Source organism: Xiphophorus hellerii, chromosome 14, assembly GCF_003331165.1.
Source record: "Xiphophorus hellerii strain 12219 chromosome 14, Xiphophorus_hellerii-4.1, whole genome shotgun sequence".
NCBI lineage: Eukaryota > Metazoa > Chordata > Actinopteri > Cyprinodontiformes > Poeciliidae > Xiphophorus > Xiphophorus hellerii.
Window position 1 is genome coordinate 7,829,724 of NC_045685.1, and position 22,842 is coordinate 7,852,565.

The 22,842-nt window shown below is 41.9% G+C and overlaps 1 protein-coding gene across 2 annotated transcripts in view; it reads right to left on the reverse strand.

Annotated features, from left to right (window-relative positions):
- LOC116732696 (diacylglycerol kinase eta) overlaps positions 1-22,842 on the reverse strand; it is a 78,495-nt gene that overhangs the window by 50,181 nt on the left and 5,472 nt on the right. For both annotated transcript variants that reach the window (XM_032583024.1, XM_032583023.1), the window contains exon 3: positions 22,510-22,614. In XM_032583024.1, coding sequence (XP_032438915.1) covers positions 22,510-22,614 — 105 coding nt within the window. The remainder of the gene's footprint in view (positions 1-22,509; positions 22,615-22,842) is intronic.

Here is a 22,842-nt window from a genome sequence, read left to right on the forward strand (position 1 = left end):
AAAAATGAGCAAACTTCAAGGGGAAATCACACGATATTACTGACTCACATTCAAATTTAGGCCAGCCATCTGAAGTACAAGACAAAGAAGAAGGAACAAGCACAGAGAGCAAGAACAAGAACAAGGGATGTGGTTGAACATGAAAAGAAACACAGGATAAAGGAGAAAAGCAGAAGAAAAGATGAAGAAAAGATGAAAAGATGCGCTGGAGTTCGCCACAGTGCGGTAACGACACGGCGTCTTCCCTTCTTCCATCTGTGTTACAGGTGGGTGTTGGAGTGTGTGTTTGAGCCACAATGCCACACCTTCACGGTGCATCCCTGTGCATGCAGGGGGGCGTGTGTGTGTGTGTATGTGTGTTTCTCGGAGGAGCACCAGATTGCTGCACAGCACGCATGTGCAGACACACTGAGAGCAGACCCAGAGAGAGAGAGAGAGGAGGTAACATTAAGATGGATGAAATGAATAACGTCAATGTTGTTCTTAATAAGGCTTAATGAGAAAACGCTTACATTGAATTAAAATTATGAAAATATAAAAGGGGAAGTGGAAAAAGACAGAAGTAGCAAAATGAAAAAATAAAATAAAACAAGAACAAAAAAACATGACAAGAGGGGAACAGACCAAGGGAGGGGAAAAATGCCACAAGAGAGAAGTAGACAAGAAAAAGGAACTCGAGGCAAAAACAAAGTGTGAGCACAGATGGGGATGTACCATATACAGTAACACTCTGTTTCTAGAATAGACTCGGTTTCTCAAACATAGACAAGTTCAGACCAAAATAGAATTTCTACAAAGAGTTTGCTGAGTGGTTAGTGGTGCAGAAAGGATGATAAACACACACGGGTGTGTGCCTTTCTCTTTCTCTCTCTCTCTCTGTGTGTGTGTGTGTGTGTGGTTTTTCACACATGCAAACGAGTCAGCGATCCGTCTGTCTCTGATTCCCGCGTCTGTTCGTCAGACTGAAGGGAACCCTGCGCTCCGGCGACAGCAGCACTCAGCTGCACGCAGACACACGTTGTAGGGAATTTGTCCTGATCTTATCATGTGAACGCACTTACTCATCTGCAGACTTGGTGCACGGCACACGTGCACACGCTGGAAAACCATACTGTAAAGTGCTTTTATCTACTGTATTTTTATCTATATATAGAAAAAAGGTAAAACATTTAAACATAAAAATTAAAGCAATTCAGGATCGATTTATTATAAAAATCAAGAGATTATAGGAAAAAAACATTAAGATTTTCTAGTTTCTGGTAGAAAACAAGCGCCAGAAATCTTGTATTCACCGCATAACAGTAAAATGATGAGATCAAAAATATCTCTTTCCTTTTTAAATTACTGAAAAGATTTAATGTCTTCATGTTTTAAAGGGTAAAAAGCTCTCAACTAATAAATTCATACCACTGAAACTCTTTAAGAACATTTCCTCTTTGAAAGATCTCATAGCATTATCTACAACTCATTTAAAGACTGAGACTAAAGCTTACATTTTTTCTACTGTCTCTTTGATTTAGGCACACATCTCAAGACAGAAAATATTCACCTCTGCACTAGACTTTATATCTAAGGGAGAAGCAATGTTTCTTTGCTTTCTTTCGAAGGCCCTTGTTTGGAAATTTTGAATATTAGCTTATTTATGCAACACACAAAACGTTTCTGAAAGCTTACACTTTGTACTAGTAAGAAAATGATTTTAAAAAAACTTCTCAAATAACTTTGTGCTTCACTCACACAACTTCTGACTGAATTGATCATCCAACTGGGAGCAAACCTTTGGGCAACATGGGAAGTATGTTACATTAGCAGGCTAAACTACCTCGCTAAATTATCCAACCAAATTATCCAGCCAAATTATCTAGCTAAACTTAGCTAGTCATTTCTCTGTGTTATCAGGGAATTCAACACGTTAAAAAAAACGGATGAAAACATTCTCCTTTTTTGAACCGAAGCACAATCTGATAAGAAATGCTTTAAGAAGACATTTTACCACGTTGAAATTTCACATGATAAAAACAGTTTAATACTCTTAATTTTGACATATATTTAGCTTTGAGCCTTATGATAAATATTTATGCATTATTGCAAAAAAAGTCACACAAATGAGTGACCTTCATGACCTTCTATTTGGCCTCTTATAGGCTGAGCTCAATGCAAGTACAGGAGACTTTACATAATCAGAAATGACAACAGCAGCAGCAGAAATATCATGATAGTATGAAGCTAGTAACCACTGAAAGGAAGGAGATGGGTTGGACCGCATCTCAAAGCTCTTTTGCCAATAAAGTACAGAAAAACAGGTAATTCTGATACCGTTGCTGAAAGTTGCCATGACAACATTAATTAAATTTCCTATTTCCCTGACTATTTTTAGTTCTTCATCATTACGCCATGCACTCATGTATTAATATCTCCTTCACTAAAAACATTCATCATCTTAATGTGCATCTGAATAAAACCTGAGACAGGTACTGTAGGTTACACATACAAACTAGAACAGCTCTGACTTGTGTTGAGTAGGTCAAATATAAAATTACCTAGCGCCTGCTTTTTTCATTCCTCAAACACGTCAACAAACAGCATGTTCACTGCTCTTTGCCGCAGGCTTACTCAGATTAAGGGATTGTTGCAAAATCAATGACTTAATGCAAGTTTGTTGGTCTTTAGAAAGATCTTATGATTAATTCAGCAGAATTTCTACTCTGTGATATTATAATAACATAAAACCAAAGTGGAGAATGTATTTGAATCCAATTCTCTGTATGTGAATGGAAAGTACTGGTATGAAATGGACTGATTTGATTATATATATCTATATAACTGGATTTGAGCTGGACGTTTCTAATCTTTTTGTAATAGTGAATGTTGACCTAAAGCAAAATATAAAAAGATGACCTAAGACAGAAAATGGGGGTCAGACGGGGAAGACCTTGAAGCGTGATGTTGGCCTGAAAAACCCCTGACTGGTGCATCTCTTACCTCAACAGGAAGTGTTGTACAAATTAAGTTGACTGCAGCTGCTGTCCAAGCTTTTCCTCCATAAAAAAAGAAGCCAGTGGCTGCTGCTCCTTCCAGCCCTGCACCTTGTTGACTGTCCCTATCTGGCTGTCTCACAGCTGGCTGCAGACACTCACTCAATCATCCTGCCAGCCTTGAATTCAAGCTGCAACCTGACTGTTTCACTATGTTCTGTTTAGTGTACCAATAATACACACCGATGCTGATTTAAACTCTTCATACTGTTTGCTCTGCAGCGATTTACTGCACATACGGCGCACAGCGAGGTAAATCACGTTGACGTTTACTTCTGTGTGTATATTTCCATGGTGGAATGGTTCTGCAAGCTACGCTGGTGTCGGTTTCACACACATCCTGTCACCTAGATTCTCATCCACGTCTTTCTCTTTTCACCTCTCTGCCTCTGGATCTGCTCATCCTCGTCCCCTCTATTGTTAGCGGTGTTATTCAATAAGTCTTTTGTTTAAACAATAGAGAGCTCCATCGACTCTGCTTTGTGTTTCAAAAGATGTGGCTTTTCTCTCGCAAACGGCAGCTTCTTTCACCGATACCCTTGCGACTGTGCGATGAAAAGAATTAAGGGTGGGTACTGAGAGTGCATGGTTGCACATTAGGGGAAGATTGCATGTAATCTGGGTGTGTGTGCATGTATACGAGGCCAGCTTGGGTGAGCCTCCACAGCGACTTGTGAAATAAGTGTTTATATGCAAGTGTTTAAAAGTGTAAGTGGGGCAGAAAACCGACACCATTACTGGATCCTATCCGCAGTGAACTATGGCATGTTGTGAGAAGGCATGGATCCGAGTTGATGGGAAGATGGATGGAAGTAAATGCAGGGAAATTATGAAAGAAAATCTGCTAAATGCTTAGGACTCATAAAGACATTACCCAAAAGCTATAATTGCTGTTCAGAAATGGTTTACACCAATTTACCTTTTGGTTTGTAAAAGATTTTGAAAACTTTCTGCAGGTTTCACCAACTCTAATTTAAGACTTTTTAAGACCATAATAAATTGAATTTAAGACCTATTTGTACTTATCAACGATATACGCAAGAAAGGGAATGTTAGCAGCCAGTTAGCGGTAGCCTCAACCGTCTTGAGTGAAAGAATGCAATGAAGATGGCTGAGTGCGACTCAAAGAATATATGTAGTATACATATAGTTCTGTCAAGACAAAATTTAAGTCTTTTCATATTTAAATTAAGATATTTAAGGTCTTAAAATAAGACTTCTTAAAGATTTACGAACACCCTGCTAGTTAGCTAGCAAGGGTATATTAGCAATGACTTACTAATAACCTCAACCGCCTCCAGTCACAGAACATAAAGAAGTGAAAATAACAGAAAAGTCCTGCAAAGGAAAAATAACAAAATAACAACAAAAACAAACCAGAATATACAAGATTAAATGGTCCTGTCAAACGAAAATCTAAGACCTGAGATTAAAAGCCAACTTACTTTTTAAAATTAATTTAAGACATTTTGAGGTCTTTACTTCAGATAGAAGAATTTGAGACTTTTTAAGGATACTTTAACTCTTTCGTCCATAATAATGTACATCTCCGAGTTACATTGACATATAAAATCCTGTTAAAATGCAGTGAACTCTGTGGTTGCAACATGACACAATGGCAAACAGTTCCAGGGGTATTAATGTTTTTTCGAGGCACTATATTCATTACCAAGCTTCAAATGCCTAAAGAAATAGGACAGAATTGGAGTTATCGTCGTCTTCTGTGGAACCTGCCAATAAATCTAACTCTAATACGATTCACTGTCTGGCTCAGACTCAAGCTTGATGACTAAGAAGTGAGAGCTGCAGTGGCTGAGAGACACAAAAGGCAGAGTGAGCGGGATGGTGATAGAAATGGAGGGAGCTTGGCGTTTGTGGGGGTTCAAGCCGGGTAAGCGTTCGTTCCTAATATGATTATACATCGTATTTTTCCTCCTCTCTCTCTCTCTCTGTCTTTTTTTTTTCACCAATGCCCTTGGCTCAAGTTACAAGGCGAAGAAGCATCGCAGTGAGTTTTAAATCCCCTGTCGGCTAACTGCGCCCAGTCAAAAAGAAAAAAAAAATGACAAAGAGAAGCGCTGCTGACTGAGGTCGAGGGGACACTTAAATGAATAAAGAGATTGCATCAGCAATTAGAGCAAATGCACGGGCTGCGTCGAGGAAATTCTGCATTGAAGGGCTGGACTGAGCAGAGTCTGCGAGATAAAATCTGCCAACCTCAGCAGACGAAGGCACAACGTGGAGCTGGATGAAAACAACCGGGCCCCATTTTATTTCATCCAGATGATGACGTGGGATGTGCTTCAAAATAATTATGTTACAGAGGGGCAGACAACAGCAGAACGTAAAGAAGTTGGCAAGTGAGAGTTAGCTTAGCATTAATAACCTGCATCGGTTAGAACAAACCAAACAGAAACGCATTCAGGAAACCAAACGCCTGGGAATACATTGTTTTTAAATTACATCTGGCAGAATACTGAAAATTAAGAATTGTCCTTATTGACTGGAGGACATTTGGACAGTTTTCAGGACAATTACAAGGTTTCCCTCAGAAAAGTTGCTAAGCCCGGTGTTTGGGCGCTCAGCAGTCATTCATCCAGCAGCCTGGCGTGATTTTGAGTTAAAAAATGTTTAAAGTTGGCAGGAAATTTTAAAATATCACTTGATAATTATGTGTTATTGAAAGATTGGGAGATCGATACCTGAACACAGACTACAAAGTCTTAAAAAATGCAAACATAAAAAAAAACTTAAATAAATAAGCAATGCTTAGCCTGGTGGGGGCTCAAGTAAAGCCTGGTTGCCCGCCAGGCTTACAATATACTGGGGGAAACCCTGCAAGTGTAACAAGTTCTTGTGAAGTAAGTGAATATTATTATTACATCCTGGATGTGGAGGGTGAGTCCTTTTAGCGTGACACCATGCATGTTTGCGACTCTTACTTTGAAGTAATAAAGGAAGTAGCTCCTGAGCTACAGAGCTGATAAATATCGACAAATTAATTTGTCGTTATTCATCAGCCGATCATTTCCATCGTCGTAACAGAGGCTGAACTGTAGAACCAGTGCATCTTAATGGAAATGATGGACAACCTCCAATAATTCTGTAGGAAAAAAGCCAGTTCACACTCGCAGTCATTCCCGTTTTCACCCTCTGAAGGTCACATTTAGAGGGTGAATGTGACCCTTTGAATGCATGAAGAAGCACTGAAATGCGTGCTTCTTCATGCATTTGCAAACTGAAACATTAATTTCTAACAAAACTGTTGCCCTTCTTTAGAGCCAATGCATTTTTCACCAGGGGGAAGAAATAGATGAAAGATGTGATCTGCCTCCGTTTGTCTCTGTTCTTCAATTTGAATCAATGAGTTGGTTAAGAAGCAAATCTTTTATAGCTACTGAGCTTTGTGCCGCACTCTTCAGTGATAAGGATCCATCTCTCACACATAACACACATGCATGTAAAAATAGGACGAGCTGTTTTTAGAAGGGAAGCCACATCCTTTGAGTGGAGGCACCCTGACTCTGTGAACTACTATTCTCACCCTCTCTCTCTTTCTCTCTCTCTCAAATTTGCTCAAACCATTTCCAGTAAGAGTCACTCTTACATCCGGGGATTTTCGCTGCTGCATCTCAGTCTATAAAACACACATTTTCTTGGGCGGTTCAAACATTTTACCAACTACGACGAGAAGTTTTCTAATTTCATCCGGGGTTTTTTCTGCTAACAGTAGACGTCACAAATAGAGAAATGTTTTTTGTTTTTTTTTTAACACGGACATAAATGTACTGAATAACAAATTAATTTGTTAACTCTGCACCAGCACGTCCTACTTAAATGCAGCAATAGCTTCACAAGCTTGGTCAAATATGTAGATACTGTAATTTGTTCAGTCAGTGCAATTAGGAGAATAAAAGCCAATGGAAAATAAAAAAAACAAAGAAACTGACAAAACAAACTTTCTATCAAATGGTTTATAAAGTTAAACTAGGAATTCTAAATATAATGCAACATAAACAATACAGCAACACAAAACATAGAATTACACTGAATAGATCTGTCTTTATCGATAAGGTACATTGTCACTGATTAATGTCGATGCATCTCTATTTGTTAGCGCTCCTTTCAGTGTCAACCAGCATTAATAAACTCAGTTTATAAACAGCAACTACAGTGTCTAGAAACAGGCATTAAAATTCAGTTCAAAATCAGTTATATAAAGCCTTAACTTAGATAGACTGTGTGACAGAGGATCGTAACTCTAAAGGAAGGAGAGGTAAAGAGGTCAATTACGTTTTTCTGTGCCAACTTGACTCTTAAATAACGTTGAAAGTCACTGTCCTATTAATTCAGTCCTAAATTAAGCAGACTATTCTAGGAAACTCAAACACGGCAGCCACATTTTTAACCAGAACCTGATTAATGGGTTATTACCTCAAACACACACACACACACACCAAAACACACACACACACACAAAATAAACATGCATGGTTGCTTTGGATGTATGCTTAGTTGTAAACGTTGCCTCATCTTATTCTAATTATTTAATAAAGCACAAGCCCGCATTTAAGACTAAGTGCAAAAATGTTTTAAATTTTGGTGATGTATGATCAGAATGAAACTAACCACTTTTAGAAACTTGGCAGAATAAATCCTGAGAATGAAACATGTGAAATTAGCACATAAAGGAGGAAGTATCCCAAACTAATTGTTGTAATTGAGGGGAAATGCATCACAGGAAGCTTCTAGTAATTATATGAATGTCTACCTCTCTGCACTATTTAAATACTCAGTGATATTCACAAACACACACGCACGTTTTAACTCGACCGTCACTTCCACTTTTTTCCTTTTCTTTCTCATGTTGCTGAATCAAACTTTAACTCACCATGTGCTGTTTTCAGGGAGTGTGACAGCAACAGGACATTGATGTTGTTTCATGCAAGAGCAAGTCTCTCATGCACACACGAAAAAAGGGGAGAAAAAAGTTGGGCTTTTTTGCAAAGCAAGCTTCAGTCCAGAAGAGTAAGCTGAATAAACCAGAGAAGACTGATCTGACTGCTCAGGACAGCACGACCGCTGAAAGCAGTGTGTTTGTGTTTCTGCGACTCTGCGTTGCGGTGACTGTCTCATGCTTCCTGTTGAAGAGGTTTCAAGAGAGGCCGACAAAAAAGAAAAAAAAAAAGACAAGACTGGGTCTATTTTTGGTAGAGATAGAGAGAAAAAGAAAGATGAAGTGATAGCAAAGCAAAGAAAAAAACTGAAATAAACATGATTTGCCATGAAATGTAAAAAGAAAAAGAAACTAAAACAGATAAAGCCAGGGAAACAGAAGCGCCCTGCGGTCGGTGGATGCATCTTCTGCTTTTTGTCTCATTTAGAAAGCCCAACAGTCGGAGGACAAGCTGTAAAAGTGGCGGCAGCAGAGCACCAGAGGAAATGCGGCGTCTTCGTATCGTTAATAGAAACACGCTGCATTGACGTGGACAGCGTAGCGATGCGGGAAGTGGTAACGCAGCTTAAAATTAGAACAAACACTTCTGAGCTCAAAGAATTCGGTTTGGAGGATGTTATTGAGCAGGTTTGATACTGTTGACCAGTTATCGGTTATATCAGTGAATGCCTCTCTCTCTCTTTGCAGCGTGTGCTTTTGCATATTCTTCACACACATGTGCATGTCGTATCTAATTAGTTAAATATGCCATGTATGATTTGCAGAACTACACTATTTTTTATGTCTTGTAATTTATGTCCGACTGCTAGCCAAAACTGAAAAGTCACATTTCAGACAATTTATAATCATTATAATAATTAATTACTAAAATAATTATTAATTGCAGCCCTAAATTTACCTACCCACCATCAGTAATGTTTTGCACACAGTTTGTGAAACTGACAGAGAATAAAACCCCATTGTCCACTTTTGTGACACATAACCACTAGATTTTTCTCAGTCCCTGCAAAACCTAATAGTTTAATAAATGACTGGTGCAGTTTTTTTGGTGTTTGGATCTGATTCTTACAATTCCCAATTCAAAAGCAGTGGAAAAACAGACAGAGCTACTCCGATGTTCACTGAATGTCAACAAATGTGCTACATGGACCACAGTTAGCTTCAGGCAAATGAGTGCAAAAAGGTGAAAACTGTGACAAAGTAGAGAACAAAAAAAACCCTGCAACTTAAGCAAATATCTGCACTCACAGGTGTATGAGGAACTCCATCAGAGAGTAACGTGAGGAGGGGGATCTGCGCTGAAAACACATCCATCTTACGAATGCACAGATACAGTACAGAGGGACACAGAGAGACAGAGACCTCCTATTAAACGAGAATGTACGTTTGGCACACTATCAGCTCCCCACACTAACACTGAAACCTAATTTTCCACTTGTGGTGGCACGCAAACACACGGCCGCAGCTTATTAAGAGCTCAAATTATATCTAACTACACAAACACGGCTGATGAGAGACTGCAGACTCCTCGCCATTAGCACGTTTCCTAAGTGAGTGTTAGTTTGTTAGACACAGTCACTTCGGATTACTCATCAGCTTTGTCCTTCTGTCTCCCAAGTACGTACACACACACACAAACACACTTTTCTTAATGGCCAGTCGCAGGCAGGAGAGCGATGGCAGCGTCGGGTTTGCAGACGCAAAGGGAAAAGGAGCGACAGGAGAACTAGGAAATGTAGAGAGAGGAAATCTGCAGATCAGCTATGGTAAGTACAGTTAACCAAAGGTCAACTTTCTGTCTGTGAGGTCAAAATTTCAATAAAGTCTCTGCAATACCTAAGCAAGAACAATGCTAGGGTTTTTTATTTATAATATAAATCCCTTTCCTGTCACTATTGAGCCCCCAACGCTTTAACTTTGGTGACTCAAACTTTGACGTCAAGTCCAGATTTGGTGCTGGGAAGGATGGGACAATCTTAGTCCACCTTGTTTTTCTAAAGTCCAGACTACAGCTGAGTCACAGCAAGAACTTCCTTAAATGGACTCTACGAGGTGGATGGGTTGATTCCTTCAGGACGCCTTCAAATTCTGAGCCACCTGGAAAATCGTTTAATTTATCCTGTATAATCGGCATACATTTGAAAAGCATATTGATAGTTTCTAACCATGAACATTAAAAGCTGATTCTAGTGTTTAGTTTAGATATTCCCCTCTAAACACCTTTGCTCATTTAAAGAAAAAAGCCTTCTAGACATTTTGAAGAGCTTTGTGGGTTTCTTTATGTATAATCAAAGAAATTTAAACAACTTCCTGCTTTATTTACTGGTGAAGACCTCCCTCCTTCCTCTAAAGACCTTATCTACAGGAAACACCAACGTTAAACTAGAAGAAGCTAATTTGCGAGCTTGTAGTTCATGAACACTTGTTTGTTTGTTTTTCACATTGAAAACAAGCAACAAACTGGAATCAGTATTAAAAGTGACACTGAGTGGGTCGCCTTAGCAGTTGTAATCCTACATTAATTCTCCCAGAGCATGTCAAAGATACTCAATTAAATTTGGATCGCAGCCATTTTGACAGGTGCCCTTGAGATTGCAGCAGGAATAATAAAGTGCACTGATGGATGCAATCAGTCAAAAGTTTAACGTTCATAAAATAACCGTCAGCCTGTTAGCGTGTCCACACTCGCCTCAGAGGAATCCCAGCGCCCGTCTGCCTGAGGTGAAATTCAAGAGTTTCTGACTACAGAACATGCAGACTCTTCTGTTTTGTTTTTACAGATTAAAAACAAAACATGTAATACATGTAATACCAACAGTCCTGAATTGTGCATGTACTGACAACAACACAAAGAAGTTATTTTGAGCCAAAGAATCGTGCATCAGAAGCTGTGTTTCCATTCCAAATGAGCACAAAACTTTTTCGATATTCTGCTAATGTCAAAAAAACACAATTTCGTAATTGTCGTGTTTCTATTAAATAAGGAATGCAATTAAAATCACACGTGAAAAGTCAATAAACTTTAAGGTACTCACAGAAGTAAACGGTTACATGAGATATATTTATGTTTTAGCCATGGTGCTAATGCCATTTAGCATCAGAGGAAACATTGGTGTCTTATTGAGACATTGGCACAAAAAGCTACTTATACTTGGGTGCAGCTATATATACATAAGCATTATCCAAGGAGGCCAGTAGCTACTAATTAGCGCTTTGCTGCTGTATGCGAACTGCCATGATTGGAAAAAAGTGTTTCCAATGCAAGAACATCAACTTCGATACGGTTTAAAAAAAAACACCTCATCCTACAGCAAAAGCCTTTAATTGAAAAACTTTAATTTTTTTTCTAAATTAAGTGAATTCAGGGTTTCCCTACAGGTGTGTTATAAGTCTGGCAGGCCACCAGGCTTCACTTGGCTCCCCACCAGGCTAAGCATTGTTTGTTTATTCTAAATAGGGTTTTTTACACCAGTAACAGTGGCAGTAAAGACGGATTAAGCTAAGCTTATAGTTGACACTTTGAACTGGGTGTGCCGTACCTGCATCTGCCCGTTGGCCTCACACTATTATTTCCAAATTATGATGCCTGTTCTCCTCTACCACAAGACTTAACACGTTTTCTGGGGGAAACCCTGAAATTTATTTATGTATTTCCGATTTACGTAGGCACTTTCTTGAAAAGTCTCAAAACTAACAGCTGTCTTTTTCTAAAGAGTGGCAAGCTTAAAGGAGCTCCCTCCCTTCTACACAGCTTGACTGACAGCTTGTAACAAAACATGGTGTATTGTGGAGATTAGGACTAATCTATGTTCTATAAAACCTTCACAGGGTCTTCGGCAACGCTCCATGCTACAGGCGCTGTATGAACCAATCTCCTTCGTTTCATATAGACATTTTAAAACTGTGCTACACCTTAAAACTGGTTGCTTGATGTCTTTATACTTCATTTGTATTAAGTGCTTTAAGGAATAAACACACATCTCATTAATTCAGGCATCAATATTTTTGGCAGCGTTATTGTCTTGCCTTTTTTAAAGCAACAATGTTGCCAATTGCTCTTATTCAAAAGACGCATCAAAGAGTCCCTTTTGTTGGAGTACGAAGAAGAACGCCCGAATAAACAAAGGAAGCTGATGACAGCCATCATGATATCCATTATCTCTCAGTGCAGCTTTGGGTTTTGTCGAGCCAGCTTACACAGCGAGAGCATGACTATCGAGCTGTTTGAATTGCTCAATAGCGAGCTCCTCGGGGAAACTAGTCTCCCCACTGTGGAAACTAATTGAGATCCAACTAAGGATCAAGAATTGCATAAATGTGTCAGGAGTTTACTTCGACGTGTCGAGCGGAAGCCAGCGCAGGTTGCAGGCCGCCCTGTAGATCGGCGCGCCGCAAGAAGTCGTCGATTAAAGGTCATCGTCAAGCCCATGCAATAGGAGACAGCCACTGAAAGACGAAAACGGCCTCCTGAACAGAAGACTTGGAGAAAGCAACGACCATATTTCCCGAGCCTGAAGGATCTAATGTGTTTACAGCAATTTTCGTCCCGTCGGAAATAGACCAAACGCCTCTTCAACATTCCTGCCAACCTGTTAGAATGGTAAATATAGGCATTGAGCCCGGTGTTTGTTGCGCATATTTCTTACATAACTGTCTCCGTGGTACCTTCACCACTCTACCTCTTCCGCTTACTAATTTTCTCCCCTTTGTCCGTCTTACTCCCTCTCCCTTAGTCTTTTTCCATCTCTCCCTCTCACCGGTACTGACCCACATGCTACTGCAGCTGTATCACATCAAGCTGAGGGCATAAATGAAAGCACATACACACACACACACACAACAGTGGCCAACCCACATACTTGAGCATCTCTCCTTAAGCTGTTTGTCAGCAATGCTCCCCAAACACACACACACACACACACCCCTTTCCACCCATAGCTCATCCTCATCTCCATTGCGATGAACACCCACACAGATATCAGCAATGGGAGTGAGATGCAGACATAAAAAGAGGGATCCACAGGAAGAGGAAAGGGGCAGGAGGTGTTACGTGTTGATGACAGCTCAAAATGCCAGAAATATGACTGGTTACACAATCTGAAGGTGCGTTGCTATTTTCGACAAAAAAACGGGGTTCGGTAAAGAAGCGGCGAAAAGTTTACTGCGTGCTCATGGCTAAATCGGATGATGTAATTTCTGAAGAAAAATCTACACATCTTCCTTCTGTTCAAAACAAACTGGAATAAGAAGTTACACAGGTGAGAGGACGAAACCTTAACCCTGGCCAACACCAGGAAGTGACCGAGTGTGTCCCCAATGGCGCAAACTATCCAACTCCGCAAAACCGAATAGAAATCACAAACATGCTCTCAGTTCGATAAGAGCGAACCAAACAGGAGGAGGAGGAAAAGCAGAAGAGGTGAGGAAAAAAAGACGAGTGTAAAACCTTACATAATCGGGCCTGGAGGTAGGAAGGGACGGAAAAGAGAAGACAGAAAAGCTGCAACAAAATCACAGAGGTCACCCACAAATGAACTGCGCACAGTAGCTGCTAACTGTGACGCAACTGGCATTTGTCTGTAAAAACACAAAATGAAATGAAGTTGTTGTTCCGTTGTGTTTATTTCTGTTTTCTTCTTGTCTTAGTTGCTAAAGTTTTTTGAGTTTGACTTCAGGTCAATTTGCCGCTTCAACTATTTGTGCCCTTACTCTACATCCACGTCGTGCTATTTTGTCCTTATATAATTTCTTTTTCAACATGGAAGCAAACAAAAACTTTCTAATTTACATTTTATACGTTTCCATTACATGAATCGATTGCTTGAAATCGTCGGCTGGTGTTGAAGATACAAAACGTTCCCCTGAGGTGCATGAATGGATGCATGTTCAGAATAAAAATGTCTCGTTGAAGAGTGATTCAACGAGACAGGTCCGTCTTTTTTGGACCTGAAAAAGACGGGTACGAAACAGACACAAATGCAATTGATGTTTCCGATTCTCCATTTTCAAAGTAAAGGCGAGAGAGAAATTGAAAAATGGAAAAAGCAAAGTGTCAGGATCTGTGTTTTCTGTGTTCATTTAGAGTTTTTTGTGTCCTTGCGTCTCTTCGTTGTCCTGTCCTCCCCTTGATTGTTCCCAGGTGTGTCTCGTTCTGTCATTACCCTCCCATGTATTTAACTCCACCTGTGTTCCTTGTTCCTCGTCGGGTCCTCGTCAATGTCTAGTCTATCCGTTGTCAGTGTGTGTACTACCTGTTGCTGGGTTTATTTATAATTAAAATCAACATTTTCATCATACCTGGGTCCGCTGCGTCTGCCTCACCACCTCAACACACCACCTCATGACAGTAGGACCCGACCAGACCGAAAGGTGAGGCTGCTATTATGGACCCAGCTGGAGTGCGGAGGCGGAGATCCGGCAGGGAGGACAGGGCGCTGGCTGACGCTCTCGCCGAGCTGCAGCGGGAGCTTTTCCGAGGGACAAGACTGGTGTTGGCACCCCCCGGATACGGCCCCCGTCGATACCTCCGTCCGGGAAGCCAGCGACCTGAGCCGCCGGTGGAGCCGGCCCCTCGTCGCTTTCCGGAGCCGCCACCTCCGCTGTCTGCCCGAAGACAGCGACGTGAGCCGCCGGCAGACCCGGCCCCTCGTCGCTTTCCGGAGCCAGCACCTCCGCTGTCTGCCCGGAGACAGCGACGTGAGCCGCCGGCAGACCCGGCCCCTCGTCGCTTTCCGGAGCCGCCACCTCCACGGTCAGCCCGGAGACAGCGACGTGAGCCGCCGGTGGACCCGGCCCCTCGTCGCCTTCCGGAGCTGTCACCTCCGCTGCCGGTTCCCAGGCTCCGCTCCGGCCCGCCCCTGCAGCCGGTTCCCAGGCTTCGCTGCGGCTCGCCCCCGCAGCCGTTTCCAAGGCTTCGCTGCGGCTCGCCCCCGCAGCCGTTTCCAAGGCTTCGCTGCGGCTCGCCCCCGCAGCCGTTTCCAAGGCTTCGCTGCGGCTCGCCCCCGCAGCCGTTTCCCAGGCTCCGCTCCGGCTCGCCCCCGCAACCGGCCCCGAGGCTCCGCTCCGGCTCGCCCCCGCAACCGGCCCCGAGGCTCCGCTCCGGCTCGCCCCCGCAACCGGCCCCGAGGCTCTGCTCCGGCTCACCTCCAGCCGGCGCACCCGAGGCCGAATCAGCCGGCGTTCCAGCCGGCGCACCCGAGGCCGAATCAGCCGGCGTTCCAGCCGGCGCACCCGAGGCCGAATCAGCCGGCGTTCCAGCCGGCGCACCTTCCGAGACTCCCAGTGTTCCTTCCGAGACTCCCAGTGTTCCTTCCGAGACCCAGACCCCCAGCGTTCCTTCCGAGACTCCCTGCGTTCCGACTCAGACTCCCTGCGTTCCTCCAGAGACTCCCTGCGTTCCGACTCTGACTCCCTGCGTTCCGACTCTGACTCCCTGCGTTCCGACTCTGACTCCCTGCGTTCCGACTCTGACTCCCTGCGTTCCGACTCTGACTCCCTGCGTTCCTCCAGAGACTCCCTGCGTTCCGACCCTGACCTTCTGCGTTCCTCCTGAGACCGAGACCCCCAGTGTTCCTCCTGAGACCGAGACCCCCAGCGTTCCTCCTGAGACCGAGACCCCCAGCGTTCCTCCTGAGACCCTGACCCTCTGCGTTCCTTCCGAGACCCCGACTCCCGAGACCCTCTACGTTCCTTCCGAGACCCCGACGACCAAGACCCCCTGCGTTCCTCATAAGACTCCCAGTGTTCCGACTCAGACTCCTGGCGTTCCCACTGAGACCCCCTGTGCTCCACCAGAGACCCTGCCTCGGGGGGCTCGTCATCGCCGTCTGAGGGCGGCCCCCGGGACTCCCCATTGCCACCTCCAGCGCCGCGGACGGCCGCTGGACCGCCTCCTGGGGTCCCGCCTCCGAGGTTCCCGCCTCCAGCGCCGCGGACGGCCGCCGGACCGCCTCCGTGGTTCCCGCCTCCGGGGTTCCCGCCTCCAGCGCCGCGGACGGCCGCCGGACCGCCTCCGTGGTTCCCGCCTCCGTGGTTCCCGCCTCCAGCGCCGCGGACGGCCGCCGGACCGCCTCCGTGGTTCCCGCCTCCAGCGCCGCGGACGGCCGCCGGACCGCCTCCGTGGTTCCCGCCTCCAGCGCCGCGGACGGCCGCCGGACCGCCTCCGGGGTTCCCGCCTCCAGCGCTGCGGACGGCCGCCGGACCGCCTCCGTGGTTCCCGCCGCCGCGGACGACCGCCAGACCACCTCCGTGGTTCCCGCCTCCTTTGCCTCCGCCCACCCTGTGGGTAGTTTTTTGTTGTTTTTGGACTCTTGGCCCTCCCTGTGTTTCCGCCCGCAATGGTGGGTTGTTTTTTGTTTTTTCTGGACTCTGGCCCCCCGTCCAGCGCCCCTCCGCCCACCCTTGTTGGGTTTTTGTTTTGTGGGCGTCTGGTAGCCGCCCTTGAGGGGGGGTACTGTCAGGATCTGTGTTTTCTGTGTTCATTTAGAGTTTTTTGTGTCCTTGCGTCTCTTCGTTGTCCTGTCCTCCCCTTGATTGTTCCCAGGTGTGTCTCGTTCTGTCATTACCCTCCCATGTATTTAACTCCACCTGTGTTCCTTGTTCCTCGTCGGGTCCTCGTCAGTGTCTAGTCTATCCGTTGTCAGTGTGTGTACTACCTGTTGCTGGGTTTATTTATAATTAAAATCAACATTTTCATCATACCTGGGTCCGCTGCGTCTGCCTCACCACCTCAACACACCACCTCATGACACAAAGAAGAAATAGGCTCAGAGTACCGTCACATTCATAAAAATCTCAAGCTCTACAAGTGTGCAACAAGGAGATGTCTGCGCCTTATTTTTTATTTTACACTTTAACAGTATCAAAATTGCACATTATTAGTGCCCCTGGCCTTCGAGGTTTCTGTTATTATGTTAAGGCTAGAACCACTCAGAGCAAAATCAGACCAGTTCCCACTGAGGCTGTTAGGTTCTTATTATAGCCATTCTCTAAAGGGAATAATGACCCTCCTTATGTGAAGAGAAAACCTTTTCTGATTTCCAAAACGCTAGTGAATAGACAAAGCTACAAATCTACTGTTCAACAGTAATAACTGACTGAATAAACTGAGCAAAGTGCTTTATGTTGAGGTGATTTAATATAGTGAAGTTTGGGGCTAAGCTTGGGTAGAAACATCTTACTCTGCTTTAAAATTTCAACTTTAGAGCCAATCTAGTAGATTTTTCCAACTTTGCATTGGACATTCAGATCATTGCATTGTAAATCAAACATACCATTAGATGTTTCAAATCTTTTTTAAAGTACAGTTAGTTCAAAAATACATACTTGTTCAAAAGAAGACTAATTTTAATCAAAACTAAACTTATTACACTTGGACAATATCTGCAAAATAATATTGATTTGACCTGTGGCAGTAAGAATTATTGGCTCCATTTTTTAGAGATAAACAAGCGCAATGCATTTCATTTAAATTTCCAACTAATCATAAAGCTAATTTCAACACCACCTGACATTGATTTTGACAAAATAAGCAAACTAACAAGGTAGCAAAGCGGTACAGCTGAGAAGTTATGCAACACAACTTGACAAAACATGTTTATTAACCTGTGAATGCCTTTAGACCCGATGCTCTACTGATTACAACGTGTACCTTCATATTAAACTTAATTTTATATTGTTTAGATTGATGTTTTTATCTTGTTACTGAGAGAGGAATGACTCAAAGTTGGGTATTTTGTATTGTCACTGCATTGTTTGGTATCAGTGAAATGTTTGAAACTAGAATTAGGGGACAAAGCCTCATGGCATTTCAGAGGGAAAGCATTTTCTCAGACGGGTCTGAACATGTCAGGCCTGTTCAGTCAGTCAGACAAGGGAAGAAGAAATCAGTAGATAACAAGACGTCTGACTGACTTACAGCAAAGTTGCTCTGTTTTACCCTTCTGACCTTTGACATGGAACATATTGGATTTGGACTTGTCAGCATTTTGGAAATCTAAAGAAGAGATTCTCAAGGGAAAATGCAAAGTTAGCATTAGCTTCACAAGAACAGTTAGCCCTGGTTAACAGCGCTAGCTGCTAGCATAACATCCTGAATATCAAGTACACAGTCAACTCTTGTAATCATTTTTTTTGAATGACAGTAAAACTACTTCCATAATTGTATCTAGGCCTGGCACAATAACACATTTTGACCAAGTAATTATTGCAATAAACGATAAACAGAAAATTTTTCAGGTTTTATATTGATAATGCACTCCACCCTCTCAAAGGCCAATAAGTTTGAAATAAAGAACATCCAAAATAAAACGTACGAGCCAAAAATAATAAATGAAACTGAAACAAGAACAAAAACCACAGATAAAATAGATGATGAACAAAGTTGACCTTCAAAACATGTAAATCATCAGAATGTAAATTATTGAGCTCATTTTAATTTATCATTAATTAATTAATGACTTATTGCAACTCTTATGTTAGTTATTAAAGAGAAATGTAAAACTAAATAAATTTGCTATTGACACATCTGTAAGAAACTGCTGTAAACCAGCATCTACTGTACATAAAACAACCACGCCTTCACTTCACGCTGGACGTTTAGACGCCTTTTCGAAGGATTCAGTAACATTCCAAGATACAGTACTACAATGACGAAAAATTATTTCCCATAAACATTAATGCTCATGTTTAACAGACGGCTTATCAAGGTAATCAGCATAGCTCAGTAAATTGTCGTGTCCAATAACAGAAGCTGAGATTTCCGACTCAGACCAGGTTGCAGTTATGCATAGGGGAAGATTAAATAAACTAAAGCGCCTGCAGCGTTTTGTGAAAAGATGGCGCGTGATGTTTGAACATGTGAGGAATGTGACGAATTAACCATGGAACAAACAGGTAGAGCAACTTAAACAATAAGCAGTGGCATATATGCTAAAAATTAAACTGCTTTCACTTTCACACTAAGCACTGATACTGCGCTATGAATGAGTGTTTTTGTCTGTTTAAATACAGTGTATTCTTTATGGATTTATGGAAATACAAATGCAAACGCTTTCCTGAGTTAAAACACAAGTTGAATCCTGACTGCTACGCTTCATTTTTTCATGCTCTGTCTCTGTTTCTCTCAAGAAGGTTGATTAGATAACAAAAGCATTAGCAAAACTAAAATTAGAAGCTGTCATTGTTGCTCTGAGTGTTCGGCGAGCAGGAGGACCTTCACAGTTGCACGGGAATCTGAGGTTTATTATCTAGAGGACATTCATTTTTTTTTTAAAATCAGAAAATATTTTTGTAGAATTTTCCTTCTGTTTTGTTATTCGAATTTATGACCGTTTTGGTTGTGGCTCTGCAAGTGGGTTTTATCAAACGCGTTAAGCACAAAAAAGCGTTAAGATCACAAGAACAGAGGAAAATGATACACAGGAAACGTGATGCTGAGGCTGGAGATGAAACACATCGACACCCTGAAATGGAGATCAGTGTGGTTTATGACATATTAGCATGTGCTAAGACGACCTAACATGCTGACAAATGTATTAATTTATGCTCTTCTATTTCATTTGAATAAACCGGTTTGGTTTGGTTGATTGTTTAGGTATTGCTCGGTTTATAAGAGCTGCATAATCACCTAAAAATATAAGTCAATTGAAAATTTATGACAAGTGTTTACTAAAGAATAATTGTCTGACTTAAAGATGAATTATGGGTCCCAGCTGCATTCTTTCACCTCACAAAGTGACTTTCATAAAACAGTGAGGCACATCAATCTCCACCCGTCTTACAGTCCTTTCCAGTCAGCAGAGTTTGAGGGATGAGTTTCACATAGAAAGCCAATTAGTAAATCTCTGCGGACCCAATCAATGTGATCACAGAGCAGGATCTGAGCTTTCTTAACGCCGTGAACAACTAGAGGAAATTCGTGACATATTGATAAGCAACGACTCAAGGCAGATAGAAGACGCTCCGCTGACGCGGGCGAGTCAACAAAGCTAATCTGGAAAGTAAAACATATTTAATTACAGCGACAGGATGACACGATTATTCAGGAACTCGCGAGTGGGGGGGGGGGAAGCAAAGTTAATAACGGCGCAAGTAATGCCATGTCACAGCTAATAAGGAGCAGCAGCTCGCCAACGAGCGCGCTAACGAGGACGGTAACAAGCAAGGGACAAAATTAGCAAAGCATAATTAAACCTAAGAAAGATGCGTGGATTCTGCTTACTGGTAAACAGTGATGGAAATAAATAACCTGTAAGTTTATTTCTAAAACAACAGGGCACACTTAGTGTCAAGGATACTCTAACAAAAGGATACAAAAGTGCTAATCGGCTCAGGGTATTGTCACTTGAGCATAATCCCAGAGTTGTTGACAAGTTTAATCTAAGTCACATGACTAAGGATACACACACTGAGTCAGGGAAGTATAACATCTCTACCTGTCACTACTACCAGTTGAACAGTTACATAATCTTTCCCTGGAGTGAGACAAGATTTTCTTTAGTGGTGCCACAATTATTGTCACTTCTGTTAAAAATGTGTGTAGAAGCCTAAAAATACATTTATTTCATTCATTTACCATTTAAAATGAACATGTAATGCACACAAATATCGCTCTTGAACAGCATTCCTGTTTGTAATAAACTTCTTTAGGACACCAGTCAGGTAAGAAATGTGATTTGCAGCTGCAGACGGTGAATGTATTTTCAAATTTATTGGTACTTATTGATGCTTTTATTTAAACTGGAGAAAATAGTACGCATCATTAATTGGACTTTATTTTGACAGCGATAAATTAAAATATCACGTTAAATGAAAAACGAGGCGATAAATGCCCACCGCTAACTCAAATATAAAATGAGACTTTAAAATGTAAAACATATTTTTGTAAATTTTGTGAAATGTAAATGTATTTTTAAATGTGCACAAACTTTATTACTTTGTAATTTGGAGGCAGAAACTCTAACTTGCTGCCATTATCATGACTGATCCACTGCAGCGTTCTTACGCTCCCACCACGATTAAACTATCCAATCAATATCAGACATATCAACTGCCATTATCTCCCACAAGCAAATCGAGCATTATGGGATGCCGTCCCCCTGGCAACGGGGTTTTGCGGGAATCCCTCGTCTCCCATTGATTGGCCTGTGTTTTACAGCTGATGGTGTCAGTGCAGGTGATGAATAATGATTTCTGCACAAACATTTATGTTTGTTTCCTGCCACTGACATAAAGCTCACTTTTCTTTAAAATTGAGAGTAAGTTCTGCTATCTATATTTTTCCTTAATTCCTCGAATTCATTTAAAATTCCATTTTGATCATTAATTATAATTTTCTTTTTATTATTATTATCTGATTCAAAGTGTTTCATGTCTACATATAAATATTTAATTTGTAAAAATTTATTTTTCTAACTCATTACGACAAACAATGATTCCGGAAGCCAGGACTTTTTTGATAATAACGCAAAAATATAATAAGACCTGTTGTCAGTAGTTTATAGAAAAAAAGAACAATGTTCATTTTACACAAACATAGACCTATAAAGAGTAAAATCAGAGAAACTGATCATTTTCAGTGGTCTCTTAATTTTTTCCAGAGCTGCTGATGCAAAAATAAAGAAAAGTTTGAACATCATTTAGAAATATATTTTTATAGAACTTCACTTTATTTTAACTTGTAAATAAATACATGGACGGCTTGTTGACCCTGCATGGGTCATGAATGCAATTATTTTACAACAGTCACCATAAATGTGAATATATTTAACCTACATGCATTTATATTGAACACCTGGATTTTTCGAGTGTATGCACGTTTTTTCATGCGCTGGCAACGAGCTAATTTCAACCAATCGGTGCCAGAGCCCAGCAGGCCAATAAGAAAGGAAACTGAGATCGCATCCTGTGTGCGAGATTCAAAGAGAAGTCGTCACCGTGACGCTAAGAGTGGAAAGTGACGCAGCCAGGAAGCAGATCAGGAACTCGGTTGACCTCAAGAGAACCTGACAAAGGTTCAGAAGGTTGATCAAATCAAACTCGAGAAGTTTGATTTGATCATCGACAAAACTTCAACTTGAAACAGAAATATGAGACAGGCGACGTAAAAATCTGACAAGCAGCTGGAAGGACGCAACAAACTGGATCTTTGGACCATTTTAAAAACACCACACAAAAAAAAGTTCATCAAAAAACCATGTGAACACAACTGAGAGTCAAAAAGCTTTGAATTTTTTATGCACTGCTAACATAACTAAGTGCTTAATCAGAGCTCCCCATAAAAGCTATGACGAAAAAGAACTTTAATTTTTGATGATTTTCTTTGACTTGTCTGAATCTGAACATTTTATGGCTCTCTGATTCCCTAGAGTTCCTTTTCTAAGCGTCACAGATTTAGAGTTGAATATGTTCAGAGTTCTGAAATTCTCTTAGAAAGACCTTCAAAAAAAAGTCCAATTAAATAAACTATAAACGTCCAAAGGTTTGGACCAACGGGAACAATGTCAAATCGTCACCTACCTTGGCTCTTATCTGTCCGGAGGTTGACACTTTGCGGATCAGCTTGTGTGACGTCTCCTCTTGCTCTCCATCGCTGTCTGACGACTCTTCCCCAACTTCTCCAGACTGGAAATAAAAAATAAAAATAGATGTAAGCTGGCATGAAGCTTAATGTGTCTGTTTGTGCACCATCATTAGTTTACCAGCTATTACAAGGGTTGCCGCTGTCGGTTTATATGAAGTGTGTTGAGGCGTGTAATGTGCGAAGACTCTGTGCTGTGACTCCACCCTAGGAGCTTAAATATGCAAGAGTTGCACAGAAGCATTTACAGCAAATAACACTTTGACCTCAGG